The sequence below is a fragment of the Vombatus ursinus genome, unplaced genomic scaffold, assembly GCF_900497805.2.
Source record: "Vombatus ursinus unplaced genomic scaffold, bare-nosed wombat genome assembly UNPS02014812.1, whole genome shotgun sequence".
NCBI lineage: Eukaryota > Metazoa > Chordata > Mammalia > Diprotodontia > Vombatidae > Vombatus > Vombatus ursinus.
The window spans coordinates 35379887-35395780 of NW_020954590.1; the positions used below are offsets into that span (position 1 = coordinate 35379887).

General features: G+C 36.8%; 1 protein-coding gene across 2 annotated transcripts; it reads right to left on the reverse strand.

The window, feature by feature from the left end:
• Window positions 1-1068: 1068 nt before the first annotated feature.
• LOC114054068 (leukocyte elastase inhibitor-like) lies at window positions 1069-13075 on the reverse strand. 2 transcript variants are annotated; one of them, XM_027877148.1, is made up of 7 exons: window positions 12962-13075; window positions 10570-10746; window positions 7634-7771; window positions 5601-5718; window positions 3594-3736; window positions 3310-3477; window positions 1069-1587 (listed from the first exon to the last, which is right to left on the reverse strand). In XM_027877148.1, exons 2-7 carry the CDS (start codon window positions 10735-10737, stop codon window positions 1183-1185), a joined length of 1140 nt encoding a protein of 379 aa, XP_027732949.1. In that variant the 5' UTR covers window positions 10738-10746; window positions 12962-13075; the 3' UTR covers window positions 1069-1182. The 2 variants fall into 2 exon arrangements, with proteins under 2 accessions (XP_027732949.1, XP_027732950.1); XM_027877149.1 differs by lacking the exon at window positions 12962-13075 and adding an exon at window positions 12395-12466.
• Between the last annotated feature and the right edge of the window lie 2819 nt (window positions 13076-15894).

A 15894-nucleotide genomic window follows, 5' to 3' on the forward strand; every position in this document is an offset into this window, starting at 1 on the left:
TCTTTCTGCCCGTAACTCACTTAACTTTTCCTCTAACAATTTGGATGCTGTACCACTTGGTGCATATACATTTAGTATTGATATTATGTCCTTGCTGCTCTGACTAGGCTTCAAACCCACTTCTTTATCCCCAACATTTCACCTGGACAGCTAGACATTATCCTGCCATGCTCCTGCAGGTGTACTTCTACCTCATGCTCCAGGAACAGTAAACAAAACAATACTACTGTTGCTTCTAGAAAAGGAGAGTGTCAACTGACCACTCTATGGCTCCATTAATCATCTCTGTGATTTCTTACATCAAAACGCTAGCCATCCCTCTCCTATATTTTGTCCCATTAGAATGTAAGCTCCTTGAGGGCAGGGACTTTCTTTTGTATTTCTAACCCAGAGTTTGGCTCGGTGCTTAGGCAAATAGTAAGCCCTTAAGAAATACTTATTTTCCTTCATTCATTCTCTTCTATAAAATGGCTATAATAATGCTTATACTATGTAACTTACTAAGTTGTTTTGCCATTCAAATAAGATAATGTATGTAAAGCACTTTGCAAAACTGAGCACAATATTTAAATATTAGTTATTGTTATGCAATCAGGAGAGAGATGCTGATGTTTTTATTTGGAAAATTTCTCACAAATGCCATTTGTACATGAGGGTAATAACAAAGAGTACAACTCTTTAGCATATCACTTCTTTCTACCCACACACACTACTTGATGTTTTATTGACTGGTTACATGTTCTACAATGCCCCCTTTCTTCTCCTGTACAAGTTTCTTAAGGTAGGGACTGTCAAGTTTTTGTCGCTGTAGCACAAGTACCTAGCATAATGCCATGCCCATAGCAGGCACCCATCAATACTGAATGTAAATCTCCACTATCCCATCTGAAGTAAATGATTCTCTAGCTCTGATAGCCAAAAACCTATTCTAGGCAACAATCTAACCTGATTCATTTCAAAAAAATATTCACAGCTTTGAGACAAAAATAAATAAGAAAATAGATACGTGTGAAATGTCATGACTTTAATCAGTAAATGAATTGAAATTAGGAAAGACAATCTTAAAAATGTGTTTCTGAACAGTAATTTTATTGGAAAAATTGATATAACAAATAAGCTATGATTTTAAAATTCAGATACAAAAATCTGATGTTTTTTACTCAATTTGCATTTCCAGAGGTTTTATGGAGATGCAAATCTGCCAGAGAATAAGATGTTTCCTGTGGGATTGTGACGGATAAAGAATAGGAATGGATGGTCAGCATTAAACTCTTCTTCTGGCAGCAACATGGTCAATTGTGCAATGCCTGCAGTGGCAGCTGCTGCCTCAGTGCCCTCTTCATTTACTTCCACAAAAGACTTATGGACAATCTGGGAGATAAAGAGATCTCTGCTTCCTGACATTCCAGATAGATCAGCCTTACCCCCGATAAAGAGGTCGCTCACACCCATTCTTGCTAAATCTGAGTTGAGGTTATAGGTGTTTTCCATCTTGAATTTGGGCAGATGTACGTGAACATCAATGGTATCCAAATTTTCATGATGTGTCCATTCTGCCAACTTTTCCATACTAAGCTGCTTTTCAATCTGAAATTAGAAAGACAGAGACAAGATAGAACCCTAACAACTGCATTGCATTAGGTGCTGAGATAGGTGAATTGACAAAATGATAACGATTATTATTATTTATATGAATGGGCAGGTCATTCCTTTCCTTCCAATCCTACCATAAAACTGACTCCTTTATGAGGACTGCATTGTTATCCAGCAGGCTGGCTAGTGATGACAGAACACAGATGAATTTCCATTACTGACAGTTCAACTGAGGAGAATATGGGCATGTGATCTATACATTCCACAAATATTTACTGAGCCCTTACCATGTCAAAATTCCTGTACTTGTGGTTGTAAAACCTATGTTCACAGAATCGCAGTATTTCAAGTTAGAAGGCTCCTTAGAGATCAGTCAGTCCAAAGCCTCATTTTAAACATAAGGAAAATGAATATTTAAGATATATACATATATATATCTTAAATATTCCTTTTATATTCCATTCCATACATATATATATACACACACATATATACACATACATACATACATATATATATACACACACATATATACACATACATACACATATATATATACACACACACACACACATATATATATCTATATATAGATATATAGATATATATAGATATAAAAAATAGATTGCCTGCCCAGTAAGAAAATATGCTACTTAAGGGTAGCAACCATTTAATTTTTCTGGATTTTTCTCTGTGCTGAGCATAGTCCCTGGCACAAAGTAAATGCTTAATAAATGATTGCTAATTGGTTGATTGTTCAAGGATACATAATTGCAAGGAGTAACGCTATGTATGAGTGAATCTAGGTTCTGTGATGCTAATTCTTTTAATCTTTCTTCCATACCAGGCTATCCGTGGAGGAATAAACTTAAAACAGTACAAATATATTACTCTTCTGCTTGCTACTGAGTTAAATCCCATGGCTTGTAGGTTAAAAAAATATTATGTGACACCTGAACTTTGGCACAGGAAAAAAATAACCATTATCTCCCATTGGTATCACCCTACTTTGAAACATTTTTTCCTCTTTCTTTGGTTTTCTGTTTATCTAAATTCAGATGGTATTGTCTCTGTCTCTGTCTGTCTGTTTCTCTGCATGAAGCTCTAATAACAAGTTCAAAATCAATAAATTAAACTGAGCCAATTTTCTTTAGGCTCTTTCCAAAACCATAAAGCTTAAATGTGTCAACTTAAAAGTAAACCTATAAGCACAGTTCAAGAGCCTTTAGATTACTGAAGTATACTTTCTATAGGACAAGCATCTCTTACTGGATATCTCTGATAGCAACTTCAAAAGAGTTATGAGTAAGAGTAAATATATTCATAGGGCAGCTAGGCGGTGCAATGGATATAACACTGGACTTGGAATCAAGATGATTTATCTTCCTGAGTTCAAATCCAGCTTCAGAAATTTACTACCTGGGTGATCCTGGACAAGTTATTTAACCTGGTTTGCCTCTGTTCCTCATCTCTAAAATGAGCTGGAGAAGAAAATGGCAAACTATTCCAGTATCTTTGCCAAGAAAACCCCAAATGGGATCACAAAGAGTTGAACACAACTGAAAAATGACTGACAACAACAAATATGTTCATGGAGTCCAACTGATTTTAGTTATGGTGTGAAATCTGTTTTTTGCCCCACAACCTGGAGTCAGGTATGTGGAAAATCGGTGTGTCCAAAGAAAGATTATAAGGTAGCCAAAGTGTCTAAGGTACCTCTTTCAAGCCAGTAGAATCGTCCTCAATATCATCTGGCAGCAGAATGATCATGCTCAGCTCTTTGCCCTTGTAAGGAAGTTCTAATACTCGACACTTGAGAGCCGTGATATAACCATAAGGCAGCTTCTTTTTCTGATACATCATTTTCACCGATTTTTTCTCTCTCTAAACATTCAGAAACACAAAAAACACAATGAAGAATGCTTTTTTATAAAAGGACACACACATAATTGTCCTTTGTAAAAAGGCTATTTACCATATCCCTACTTTTGTCCCCTCACCTTGTTTAATCTAAATTGTGCGTCAGTAGTAAGTGCTTCATCAAATTTCTCCTCCCAATTTCCTTTGAAATAGATGGCATTCACCAGCACAAGTTTAGTCAGACTGTCTACTGAACCTGATGCCAGTAGCTCCGGAATTTTACCTGAAAAGTGAGATGATTTATTAATTCATATATAAAGTCACCAAATTTAAACTAATCAAAACTATAATATAACTGAATTGAGCAATACTTGACTTTTTTTTTCCTTCAGAACCAGGTGAGCAGAACCAGGAGAACATTGTACACAGTACAAACACGTTGCCCAATAACTAACTTAGATAGACTTAGCTCTTCTCAGGAATGCAAGGATCTAAGACGTCTCCAAAAGTCTCATGATGGAAAATGCTATCCACATCCAGAGAAAGAACTATGGAGTTGGAATACAGATCGAAGCATACTATTTGCTTTTTCTTTTCTTCTGTTTTGTTTTGTTTCCTCTTTCTTGTGGTTCCTCCTATTGGTTCTAATTCTTCCTTACAACATGACTAATGTGAAAATATGTTTAATAGGAATGTATATGTAGAGCCTATATCAGGTTGCACACTGTTTTGGGGAGGGAAGCAAGGAAGAAGGGGGAGGAAAATTTTAAACTCAAAAGCTTATGGAAGTGATTACTGAAAACTAAAAATGAATTAATTAAAATTTTTAAAAAATGGTTGGATCATTTCACAACTCCACCAACAATGCATCAGAGTTCCAATTTTCCCACATCTTCTCCAACATTTATCATTTTCCTATTGTGTCATGTTGGCCAATCTGATAGATATGATGTGGTACCTCAGAGTTGTTTTGATTTGCACTTCTCTAATCAATAGTGATTTAGAGCATTTTTTCATATGACTATAGATATCTTTAATTTCTTCATCTGAAAATTGCCTGTTCATATCCTTTGACCATTTATCAATTGGGAAATGACTTGTATTCTCATAAATTTGACTTAGTTCTCTATATATTTTAGAAATGAGGCCCTTATCAGAGATACTGGTTAAAAAAATTCTTTCCCAGTTTTCCGTTTCCCTCCTAATCTTGGTTGCATTGGCTTTGTTTGTGCAAAACCTTTTCAATTTAATGTAATCAAAACTATCCATTTTGCATTTCATAATGTTCTCTATCTCTTGTTTGGTCATAAATTCTTCTGTTTTCCATAAATCTGACAGGTAAACTATTCCGTGCTCTCCCAACTTGCTTATAGTATCAGCCTTTATATCTAAATCATGAACCCATTTTGACTTTACTTTGGTATATGGAATAAGATGCTGGTCTTTCTGCCATACTCTCTTCCAGTTTTCCCAGCAGTTTCTGTCAAATAGTGAGTTCTTAAATACTTGACTTTTAACATGTGAGAACCAATCCCCCGTAAGCCTGTAGAGGACTAAGTTAGAAAGCCATGTCTAGAATGCTTACACACTAAATCAGACAATGAGCTGTTCAGCCAGGTATAATAAATAAACCACAAAGAAAGGAAGTGGAATTCAACACAAATCCACAGCCAACAGGATTGAACAAGCAAGTCCAAATGGCTCTAGACACTCGCCTACTAACAATGAACCTGACACTACAGGTGATAATTATTAATTTAAATAAAATCATTCCTTGACAGAGTTCTTTTAAGTCACTAGTCAAGCACCTCTTCAGGTATATGAAATGGAACACTGAGAATCTAAAAGACTTTTTATATCACCTCCAAAAAGCATTTTTTTTCCTAAATAAAAACAGTCTGGGGTCAGGGAGTAGTGGTAATTCTAGTGAATTTTTTATCATATAAATTAAGCATTTATTCTCAAGGCAAAATCTGAGTATTTATGGAGATGTGTTATTTCTTTCTGGAGTCTAAGATCACATTGGGTGCACTAGGAAAGCAATATTATAAATCAATACAGAGTCTGAAAAAATCTAGAATTATAGAATTGCATATGTAGTGTATACAAATAGATTTTCTTCAGTTTTCTACCTAGGGCACTCTTACCTTCTGTTTGCTCTTTGACCCACTGGTTAATCTCCTTCCTTGCAGCTTCTGAAGCATGCTGAAAATCAACAGTGGCCAACTCAGCACCATACAATTTCTGGGTAGAATCCAAGAATTCCTATAAAAGAGAAAGATTAAATACAGAAATTAGAGCAGTTACAAAAAGTCCTCCAAAGCAACAGGAAGTGATAGAGAACTCTATTTCCACAGGTCAATAATATTGTGACACAGCTAACTCTTGTGCTTGTCTCTGGAGCTACATACAATTCATCAAAAAATACAGTAATTCTTCTTAAAGGATTTATCATTATCAGCTTTTTACAGTGAAAATTATGGAGAGTGTTTACATTCAATTAATCTGCCCTGGGGAGCACTGACAATGTCTTGGGAAAAACGTGTTAGTAGCTGTCTTTCTATTTTTAAAATCTGGGAATTTGGCTCCCACTAAAATAACCGATTTCAGTTGATCTCAATATATTTTTATCGTATAATATTTATCTGAAGCTCTTTAAAGCAATTCTCATTTTATTAAAGCATGAAAATCAAAATAATATTCCTTACTGAGTTCATTTGTCAGCATTAAACTATATAGTAATTAAATAATAATCCCGGCTTTTTTATAAACTATCATTTGCATAGATTTTATGATACTTCAGGACGAGGACCATGTCAATTATACATACACACACTTATATATATACATATATATGTGAATCTGTGTATGAACAGTGTCTCAAAAGTCTTAGTGCAATTTTAAACACTATGACATACTATAACTTCAAAAGTATAAAAGCTACAAACTTACTAAAAAAAAATTGGAAACTTTAATTATTTAACATTGAGAAATATTTCTGTTTCTTATTAAAATTCAACATAACCACCAACTTGCACTATGCATCACTCTAGTTGATTTTTTGAACTATGAAAAAAAAAAAACTTTCATTACCTGCTACTCCTTAACTGAAAGGATTGAATTTGGAATCCTAGCCTTGGAATCACCCAAAGAATAAGATTTTGATGCACATAAAACAGTTTGATGTGACCCTAAGAGAAAAAGTCTAATGGAGATAGATCAGGTGACCAATGCAGTCAAGCAAGAGAACCATTTATTCAATCTTGACTGATATGAGAGAGTATCACCCTGAAACAGTCAGCCATGCCATGCATAATAACAAGGTACACTGTCTTGTTAAAATTAAATAATTATTCAAAATTCACAAAACAAAATGTATAAAAAAATTCAAGTAATTAAGCTTTCAAATTTTATATATGCATACATACACATATATGCATAGATATGTACACACACATGAGAGAAATGATTATTAATAACCAATGATTTGGGGAGATCCAGATATCCCCTTTTTTCTAAAGTCCTCATTACAAAAATTCAATCTCTGAAAGACACTGCTGATAATTAGATTTGATTAATTTTCTTGACAATCTTGTTTAGACCACTCCCAGGTGAGGAAGCCCATTGTGCTCTACTCAGATTTGGGTGGAGATAAATTCTTTGAATAGATTGCCCCAAAGGGCAATTTAGAAGTAACTGACATAATCAAAGTTCATTAGAATAAATCCATTGTAATTTTCATTCTCTCATTAATTGTTAACCAATTTAATTGTCATTAACCATTAATTGTCACCCCCAGGAACACCCCTCTTCCAAGGCCATATAAGGCAGGAGCCACCAGGGTCTTTGTCATTTGAGAGTGCCACTGACCTCTTTTATTAATAATATGCTAGCTTTATGAATAAAATGATTAAATTACCCAGAAACTATGTCTCTTGAACTTTTTTAAATGTGTCACACACACACACACACACACACACACACACACACAGACTTGTATCTTCAATATCCCTAAACACAATGCATTGTAGGTTCTCAATAAATTTTTCTTGATTGTATGGTAAACACTAATCTATTTGGTTGTAGGATCTTCTCAGTTTTCTAATGGACATCTAGATTAGAAAATGCTGGAAGGAAATTGGAGGTTTTCTCTTCATATATTCCCCCCAAACACACTTACTGAAAGGAAATTGTATGTCTTCTCTCCAAATAATCGGTTAGCAAGTTTCAGGATGTAAGAAGCTCCACCTTTGTTAATAGTAGTGTTTAAGCTCTGAAATCTTGAATGAACTTCATCAACTTCATTAAAATGAAAGGTCTGAATTGTTTAAAAAAAAAGGGAATTTTTAAAAAATTATTTTATGAATAGAAAGATATTCCTCTATGTATCCACTAACTTAATTTACTCTATTTTTGTCACTGATAATTTCTGAAATTCCATTTTATGCATTTTTACTGGAGACCAAACTTAAAGATATGAAAAATTACAGTGAATATTACATTGATGGAGATATAAATAACTATAACATCAGAGAATGTTTTTCTACATTTCCATAAATAATTATACATTCACAAATGATGCAAAATATTTAAAAAACAACTCTTTCTCCTTACCTTTTCTTTTCAGGATAACGTAATTAAATGAATGAAACCAGAATTCTTTACTGCTTGTATGCTAACAATTTTTACTCCCCCACACATGTGGTTAAGTATCAGACTTTTTGATCACTCCATATATTACATATGTAGAGACATACATATATAGATACAGAATTATATACAATTATTTTTACTAAGAAATCATATAGTTAATCAGAATTAATAAGTTATGTCCTATATATAGGCACAATGATATTAAACATGTTTCTTCCTTTTATTACTCTAATATTATCAGTAACGAATTTCTTCACATATCAATATATTCAAATAGTACTCTAAGGTTTAACATCCATGCAGTCATTATTTCTATCAAAAGGCGCTAGACGGTTTTATGAGGACCGGGCTGATTCATTGGTGATAAAATATGACAAACCTAACTATATAGCAGTACAAAGTACATGTTATTCATAGGCAGGAGGACATGGGTGGTTACAATGAATGATTCACAATTAATTTTTTTTAAGGGCAAGGAAAAAAAAACCAAAAACTCCTAAACCTCATGCCAGATTTTCCCTAAGCTGAAGCAGTATATGGATGGATATGTGTGTATATACATATGTGTGTGTACGTATACACATACACTCACATATATACACACCTAAACACGTGTGCATGTGTGTGTGTCTGGATGTGACTCCACTGGTATTGGAGACTCCTAGAATGGAAACTTCCCAAATTTCTATATATCAGAAAGGCAATCCTTCTGAGGCAGTGAGAAATTTAGTGACTGTCCCAACTGCACAGCCAGTATATGTGACGTAGAATTTGAATCCATGGCTTCTAGACTCTAAGAACAACCCTTTGGCCACTGTGCCAAACTCTCTCCTTTAAAATATAAGGTAACATAATCCCATAAAAACATTATTTGTCTAAAGCTCTTTATAACACGTAAGGAGAAAATTAATTATTTTAAAAATTATCAGGTATAGTAAGGGCAAGATAGTTTTGAATAAGTAAGTAAAATCTTTGGCTCATAAATTTCTTCCCAAGCCGAGCTAATGGGTCTATTTGGGCTATGTATAAGGACAAAGACGAAGAAACAAAAGTCAGATCATTAATGGTTCCCTTCCTAGCAAGCTTTTTTTTTTTCTCTTTAAATAATCTGTAGTCCTTCTTAAGTCTTGAGAAAGAGGGAGCTCACATGTAGTTGTATTTTTCTCATAAAGGAAAAAAAATACAGTAAAATGGTCTTGTTTGTGGCTTAGTATGGTATAATATAAATGAGATGCTTTTGCTTGGGTGATGGTAGTGGTGGTGGTAATGTTAACAGTACTAACAATGACAGTAGTAGCAATGAATACTTAAAAATTTATATACTGCTTTATAGTTAAAAAGTATTTATATGCATTAATTTGAACCACAGAACAATGCTGAGGCAGTTAGTGTAAATATTAATATGTCATTTTATATAAGATGAAACTGAACCTCACAGTGGTTAGATGACTTTCCTAAAGTCATGTAGCTAACAAGGACTTAGACCTAGGTTTTGATTCCAAGGTCAGTGATCCTTCCACTGGGGAAGAGGGTTATCAATGATAGGTTTAAGAACATCACCATCTGATAGATCAGAAAAAATCTCACAAAGTCACTAACTAGTTCATTCCCAATGATTATGGGCAGACTTATACTCAAATCATCCCAGAAAGATAGCTGGCTACCATTTTAAAGAAAATTCTCTGGAAAAATAGTTTTCATCACCTTCTTCTTGGGTAGAGTGTTTCCATTTCTTATAATTGGTTGGTTGCTGTCCTTCATTCTTTAAGAAGACCAAAATGACATCACTATGTCGGAGTTAAGGTACACTATGTCCAATTGGCTGGTCAGACCAACACAAGCTTTGAACATTCTACCACAGGTCTGGCACAAATAATCCATATGAACATTTCTTATAGTAGTGGTGGCCTGAAAATTCTTTCTACTATCTAAGGATCCAGAGGTGGGGAACCTGCAACCTCGAGGCCACATGAGGCTCTCTAGGTCCTCAAGTGTGGACCTTTGACTGAATCCCAACTTCACTGAACAAATCCCCTTAATTAAAAGATTTGTTCTGTAAAACCTGGATTCAGTCAAAGGGCCACACCCAAGGACCTAGAAGGCCACATGTGACCTCAAGGCTGCAGGTTCCACACCCCCTAAACCATAAAGATTCGATCATTTGTGTGTATGTATATGTGTGTGCCTGACAGATCCTACTGCATAAGATGTACACTGTAACAATGTGTGTTAGATTGTCATATCACCACATGCAAAGGAGCTGAGGGAAAAGGTTGTTAAATATAAATTAACCACATCTTTGGAGGGTTGTTTTTTCAAGAAATTTCACTTCATAATTATGTTACATACATGATAATATTATTTAACTTTTAACAACTCACTGAAAACTGAAAAACTAGTATTAGGTAGTACACACAGCATGGTACTCTCCTTTCATATTAATAGGAAAGAATTTTTCCTGACCTGTGACAACTGGGCGGCAGTGTCACCTCTGGCTCCCACAAGTACCATAGCCAGAGCTGTTGAAATGCTAAGTGGAGAGATGAAGATGTTTTCTTTTGGATGGGTATCAGCCAATTCCTTGTAGAGCTCAACAGCAAAACGGGTATTTGCCACTCTCAGCTGCTCCATGGTTTAAGACTACAACAAAAAAATAAACATCCAGTGACATATCTCAGGGATATATGAACTAAGCTGGTGTTGGCATTTTTCCCAGTCCTCAGCTTGTTCTGACTGAATCACACCTGAAGGGAGGGAGGGAATCAAGACCTTTTAGGCCTCTCTGACTTCTTCCTAATATGTAAAATGTGCTTTCTTGGAGGAAAACTAGGAAGACTAATCCAAGACTGATGTTCAGTAGTAACCCAATGTCTGGCTCTGCTTTACTAAAGATGTGACAACATACTTCTCTCCAGTTGGACCGGATGTATATTGGTGGATAAATCTGTAGTATTTTTACTATAAGTTGTCAACGAAATGTCACATGTATTGTAATTACCTGTCTAAAAGTCATACCTCCTAGAAGACCAAGAACCATGAAGTTAGGAGCCATGCTTTGCCTCTTCAGTTAAACATACATTTATTAAGTACTTACTATGTGCAGAGCGCAATGCTAGGTGCTGGGGATACAAAGAGATCTAGACCTGTGATCTCAGTAGCATAAGGAACTCCCATTGAGGAAACTCTCTCTACCAAAACAAATATACCTTCCATGAAAATTAGTCTTAGTCTTAGAGTTGCAGCAGTAGGAGGAGGAGAAGAGTTATTATTAGTATTATTAACATTGAACTTTTAGTGACATATTTAGCTATATTTAAGGTTCGAAAAGCACTTTACAGATACTATCTCATTTGATCCTGGGAGGTAGGTGCTAAGATTATCCTCTTTTTACAGATAAGGAAATTGAGGCAAATGGGAATTACGTGACTTGCCCAAAGTCACAGAGTAAATTTCTGAGGACTCATTTGAACTCACATCTCCCAGTATCACAAAGTCAGTATCTGTCAGAGGCAAAACAAAATTAAGACATCAGCAAATTTGGAGGTCTCCAAGTGCCTTTCCTGATGCTCTAGCACAGTCGTTGATCTGCAAATGTTCTTCAATTGTCATTGAACTTGGCATGTCTCACGCTGAGAAAAGATTAACTTCTTTTTTTAAAGTACTTTTATCAGTTAACAAAAATCTATCGTTTCCTCCTTCCTCATCCAACTAAAACACCATCCTCACAAATATTCGTAGTCAAGTAAAACAAACTTCCTCATTGGCCATGCCCTACGCCCGTCCCTGCCCCCCCCCCAAATGCAGGAGATTAATTTCTGAGCACTAACATTTGGGAGGAAAGTACTTTGGGGCGCTACACCTGCACATATTGCATTTGCCCCAGCTTCGCCTGAAAAAAAAAAAAAAGAAAAGAAATAAAGACGTGGATTAGAAAACCAGGAAGAACTGATCCCCGCAGGGTCCAGGGCAGGGCTGGGGAACCTGCTGCCGCATTTGAGGACCTCGAGGGCCACAAGGGGCCCTGGGCGGCAGGTTCCCCACCCCTGGTCCAGGGTAAACCAGCAAACAGGTATTGAAGGAGGGGAGAAAAGAATGAATAGTCGGCAAAGAACTTGAGGTCCCCGGCTCTTCCAGAGCAATGCCCCTCGCAGGCCCCCACCCCAGACAGCCGCAGATCCCAGACGGAGAGACTAAACCCTCTGATCTGCAGCTTCATTAACTCCTTGCAGAAAACAGTAGTGTCTGAGCCTTCCTTCGCTCCCCTTCTCTCCCACCCAGGAGACAGAACCTCTTGAGATTTGGAGGTGTTTCTAGGGTTCTGGAGCTTCACTTCCTCCTCACAGACATAAAGAACCACCCCCGTGCCTCGCTTCCTGCCCCCAAGAGCAGCTCGGGACGCCCGGGGCTGGGGGCCAAGGTAGGAGGGACCATGGCCCCGCCCAGAGAATCCCATAACAGTGTAGCAGACACAGTGTAGCAGACTGTGCCCTGGGCGGGGGCAGCCGAGCTGCCGGCCGTGGCTGCGTTCGCAGTTCCAGTCCAGGCTCCCTCTGTGAGCTTGCGTGTGCGTGGATACTTACCAAGGGAGCAGAACTGGGCAGCGCTTCCCAGAGCTAGGGAACCCAGGGGCCTTCCTGACCTGAGGGGTCTTCCTTCCCGTGCACCTGCCAAGCCAAGTGGGATGTCCCGCTTGGAGGAAGTCTAAATGCTCCAGTAGGGAGGAAGGCTCCTAAGGGCTAAGCCCTCCAGATATTTGGACACACACACACACACACACACACACACACACACACACACACACACTCACTCACTCCCCCTTTTCCTATTGATGTAGCCCCAGGAGGGGTGCTCTTACCGGGTCAGGATCTGGATAGAAGAAACTGGACAAGACAGGAACCTTTCCTCCAAGGAGACAAGGAGACAGCTTCTGAGACCAAGCAAGCCCAGGGCGGTGCCTTCTATAGTGGGGAAGGCATGCCTGCAGGGGGTGGGTTCAGAGATCCTTGGGACGGGGTGGGGAAGGGGAGGGTGCGGAAGTCAGTCATCCGAGGTGGAGAAATCGGGTGTGTTCTCCCTATCTCGGGTAAGACAAAAGTCAGTGCGGTTATAATGGGGCTACTTTTCTCTTTTTCGTCTCCTTTTAATTTTTGTTCTTGCTTTCTTTGTTAACATTTTTACTTTCTTATAACCAGCAGTTTATTAGTCACCTAGATCAATCAAGAAATCGAACCACTTGATAAATACATTAATAAATATACTATATGTGATTATGCTGAAGTGACTATAAATGGAATAACACAATCTATTCAATTACCACCTACAATTAAAAGAAATTACTTATTTTATATTGAGCTTTCTTTGGAGAGACATCAGTCCAGGTTAGATGAACTTGTTTTCCTGAAAAAACAGTCAAGGATTGCTCTGCTACATGCCAAGATGAACATATTTCCCAGCTCAGCCATCCCCACCCCCAATGGCAAAAATCACTTCTGGTCTGTTAATTGACTTATTTATGGACAGAAAGTGTGATTTGATCATAGCAGGAATTATCTCAACAAATACAAATCTACACTTCCTCTGCAACTTATAGTTTTAGAGAATTGTCTGGGTCTTTTTACCCAGGGTCCCACAGTTAGTAAGAATATAAATAAACATTTGGATGTGATTCTTCCAGACCACCAATCAAACTATCAAAACTATAGCTAGCAGAAAGATAGGATGGCATAATAGAAGGAACCCTGGATTTGGAATCAGAGGACCTGGCTTTTCCTACTTGTGTGACCTTGGGCAAATTAATTCTCTTCTATGACCTTGTTGAGGTGTAAAATAAGGGGACTGGGCTACCTATTCTCTGACTTTTTTTCTATCTCTAAATTCACTTGCTTTCCCCTTTAATGTGCTTTCCAAACCTCTCTTCTTCCCCAAACAGCCTCTGTAAAACTTTGGTCTATGCCATTTTAATTGTTTTTATTTTCAGCTGTTTGCAATTGAGGTAAAATGTCTCATTTCTTCATTATGATATACACTCTGTTTTTCATGATAGCAAATGAAACTAAAAAGGAAAAACAGAAACTTGAAAGACAGTACTGCCTCATTTATCCATGATTGTGTGATAACATTCCACAGAATAAGGAAATTCTCCTTAAATCTGAAGTTTATTTAAGTAATGTAACTTATTTTTAATCATTTCTGATGGAACACATTATATATTTCTTTCTCTTTAAACAAAATATGTAATCTAAGCCTTCTTTGATAGCTCAGGGTCATTATTATTAATGCTATGTATTTTGCTGTATTTGTTTTTCCACGGGGTTATTGAACTATATTCAGCAGTTTGCTTCTAATCTAAATTGCCCCATACTGTTACGCTTTTTGAGTATTAAGTTGAACCTGCTTTTCATATCTTTCTATTTTCTCTTCCTCCGTTTCTCTTTTTCTAAAAAGGGACACTTGGGGTGTGTTAGGACTTTGACATTAATGGTGGTGCCCTTTCCTTCTTGCCCCTCCCCTTGCCTCAGTTTTTAGTACAGTGATTGGCACATAGTAAGTGCTCAATAAATGCTTTTTCATTCATTGATTCTTTCCTTTTATATGTATGGGTATATTTATATTCTGATTTATTTATACATTCTCTCTTTTTATATATAATTTTATTATCTCACTGTACACATCTGTGTGTATGTAGGTAGACTCTATGTGTGTTACCTCCACAATAAAATATAAAGATAAAATCCTATTTAGTTTTAAAGTCCTTCAGAGCCTGCACCCCACCTCCCACCTCCCACATTTCAAGTCTTTTTACACCTTTCTGCCCTCTAAAGACACTGCAGTCTAGTGACACTGACCTGCTATTCCTTACATAGGATATACTCCATGTCCTGACTTCAAGTGTTTTTGCTGGCTGTCCCTCTTCTCTGTAAGGCTCTCCTTCCACATTTTCATCTCCTAGTTTCCCTGCCTTTCTTCAAGTCTCAGCTAAACTCCTACTTCTAGAGGAAGTCTTAATCAATTGTCCTTAATTCTTTTTTTAAAATATTTTTCCCAACAATTTTTAACACTTTTTAAAATTCCAAATTCACCCCCTCCTTGAGAAGTTAGGCAATCTTATATAGGTTATACATATGCAGTCATGTAAAACATATTTCCATATTAGCCATTTTATGGAAGAAAACACAAACCAAAATAGTGTGCTTTGGTCTTTTCTTTTGGTCAGTTCTTTCTCTGGAAGCAGATATAATTTTTTAAAATAATATTTGATTTTTTTCCAATTACATCTAAAAACAATTTTTAACATTTTTTTTTGTTTTGAGTTCCAAATTCAATCCCTCCCTCCTCTGCCCCCTCCCTGAGATGATAAGCAATCTGATATAGGTTATACATGTGCAACCATGTAGAACATATTTACATATGTCATTTTTTGGATGGAAACTTGAAGAAAGGAAGAGAGAAAGAAAGAGAAAATAGCATGCTTCGGTTTGTAAACAGATGGCATCAGTTCTTTCTCTGGAGACTGAGAGCAATTTTCATCATTAGACCTTTGGGATTGTCTTGGATCACTGTATGGATGAAAATAGCCAAGTCATTCACAATTGATCGTTGTACAATGTTGCTGTTACTGTATACAATGTTCTCCTGGTTCTGCTTACTTCACTCTGCATCAGTTCATGTAAGTCTTTCTAGGTTTTTCTGAAATCATCTTGGTCATCATTTCTTTTAGCACAAGAGCACTGTGTTACAATCGTACACCACAACTTGTTCAGCCATTCCCCAGTTGATAGGTATCCCCTC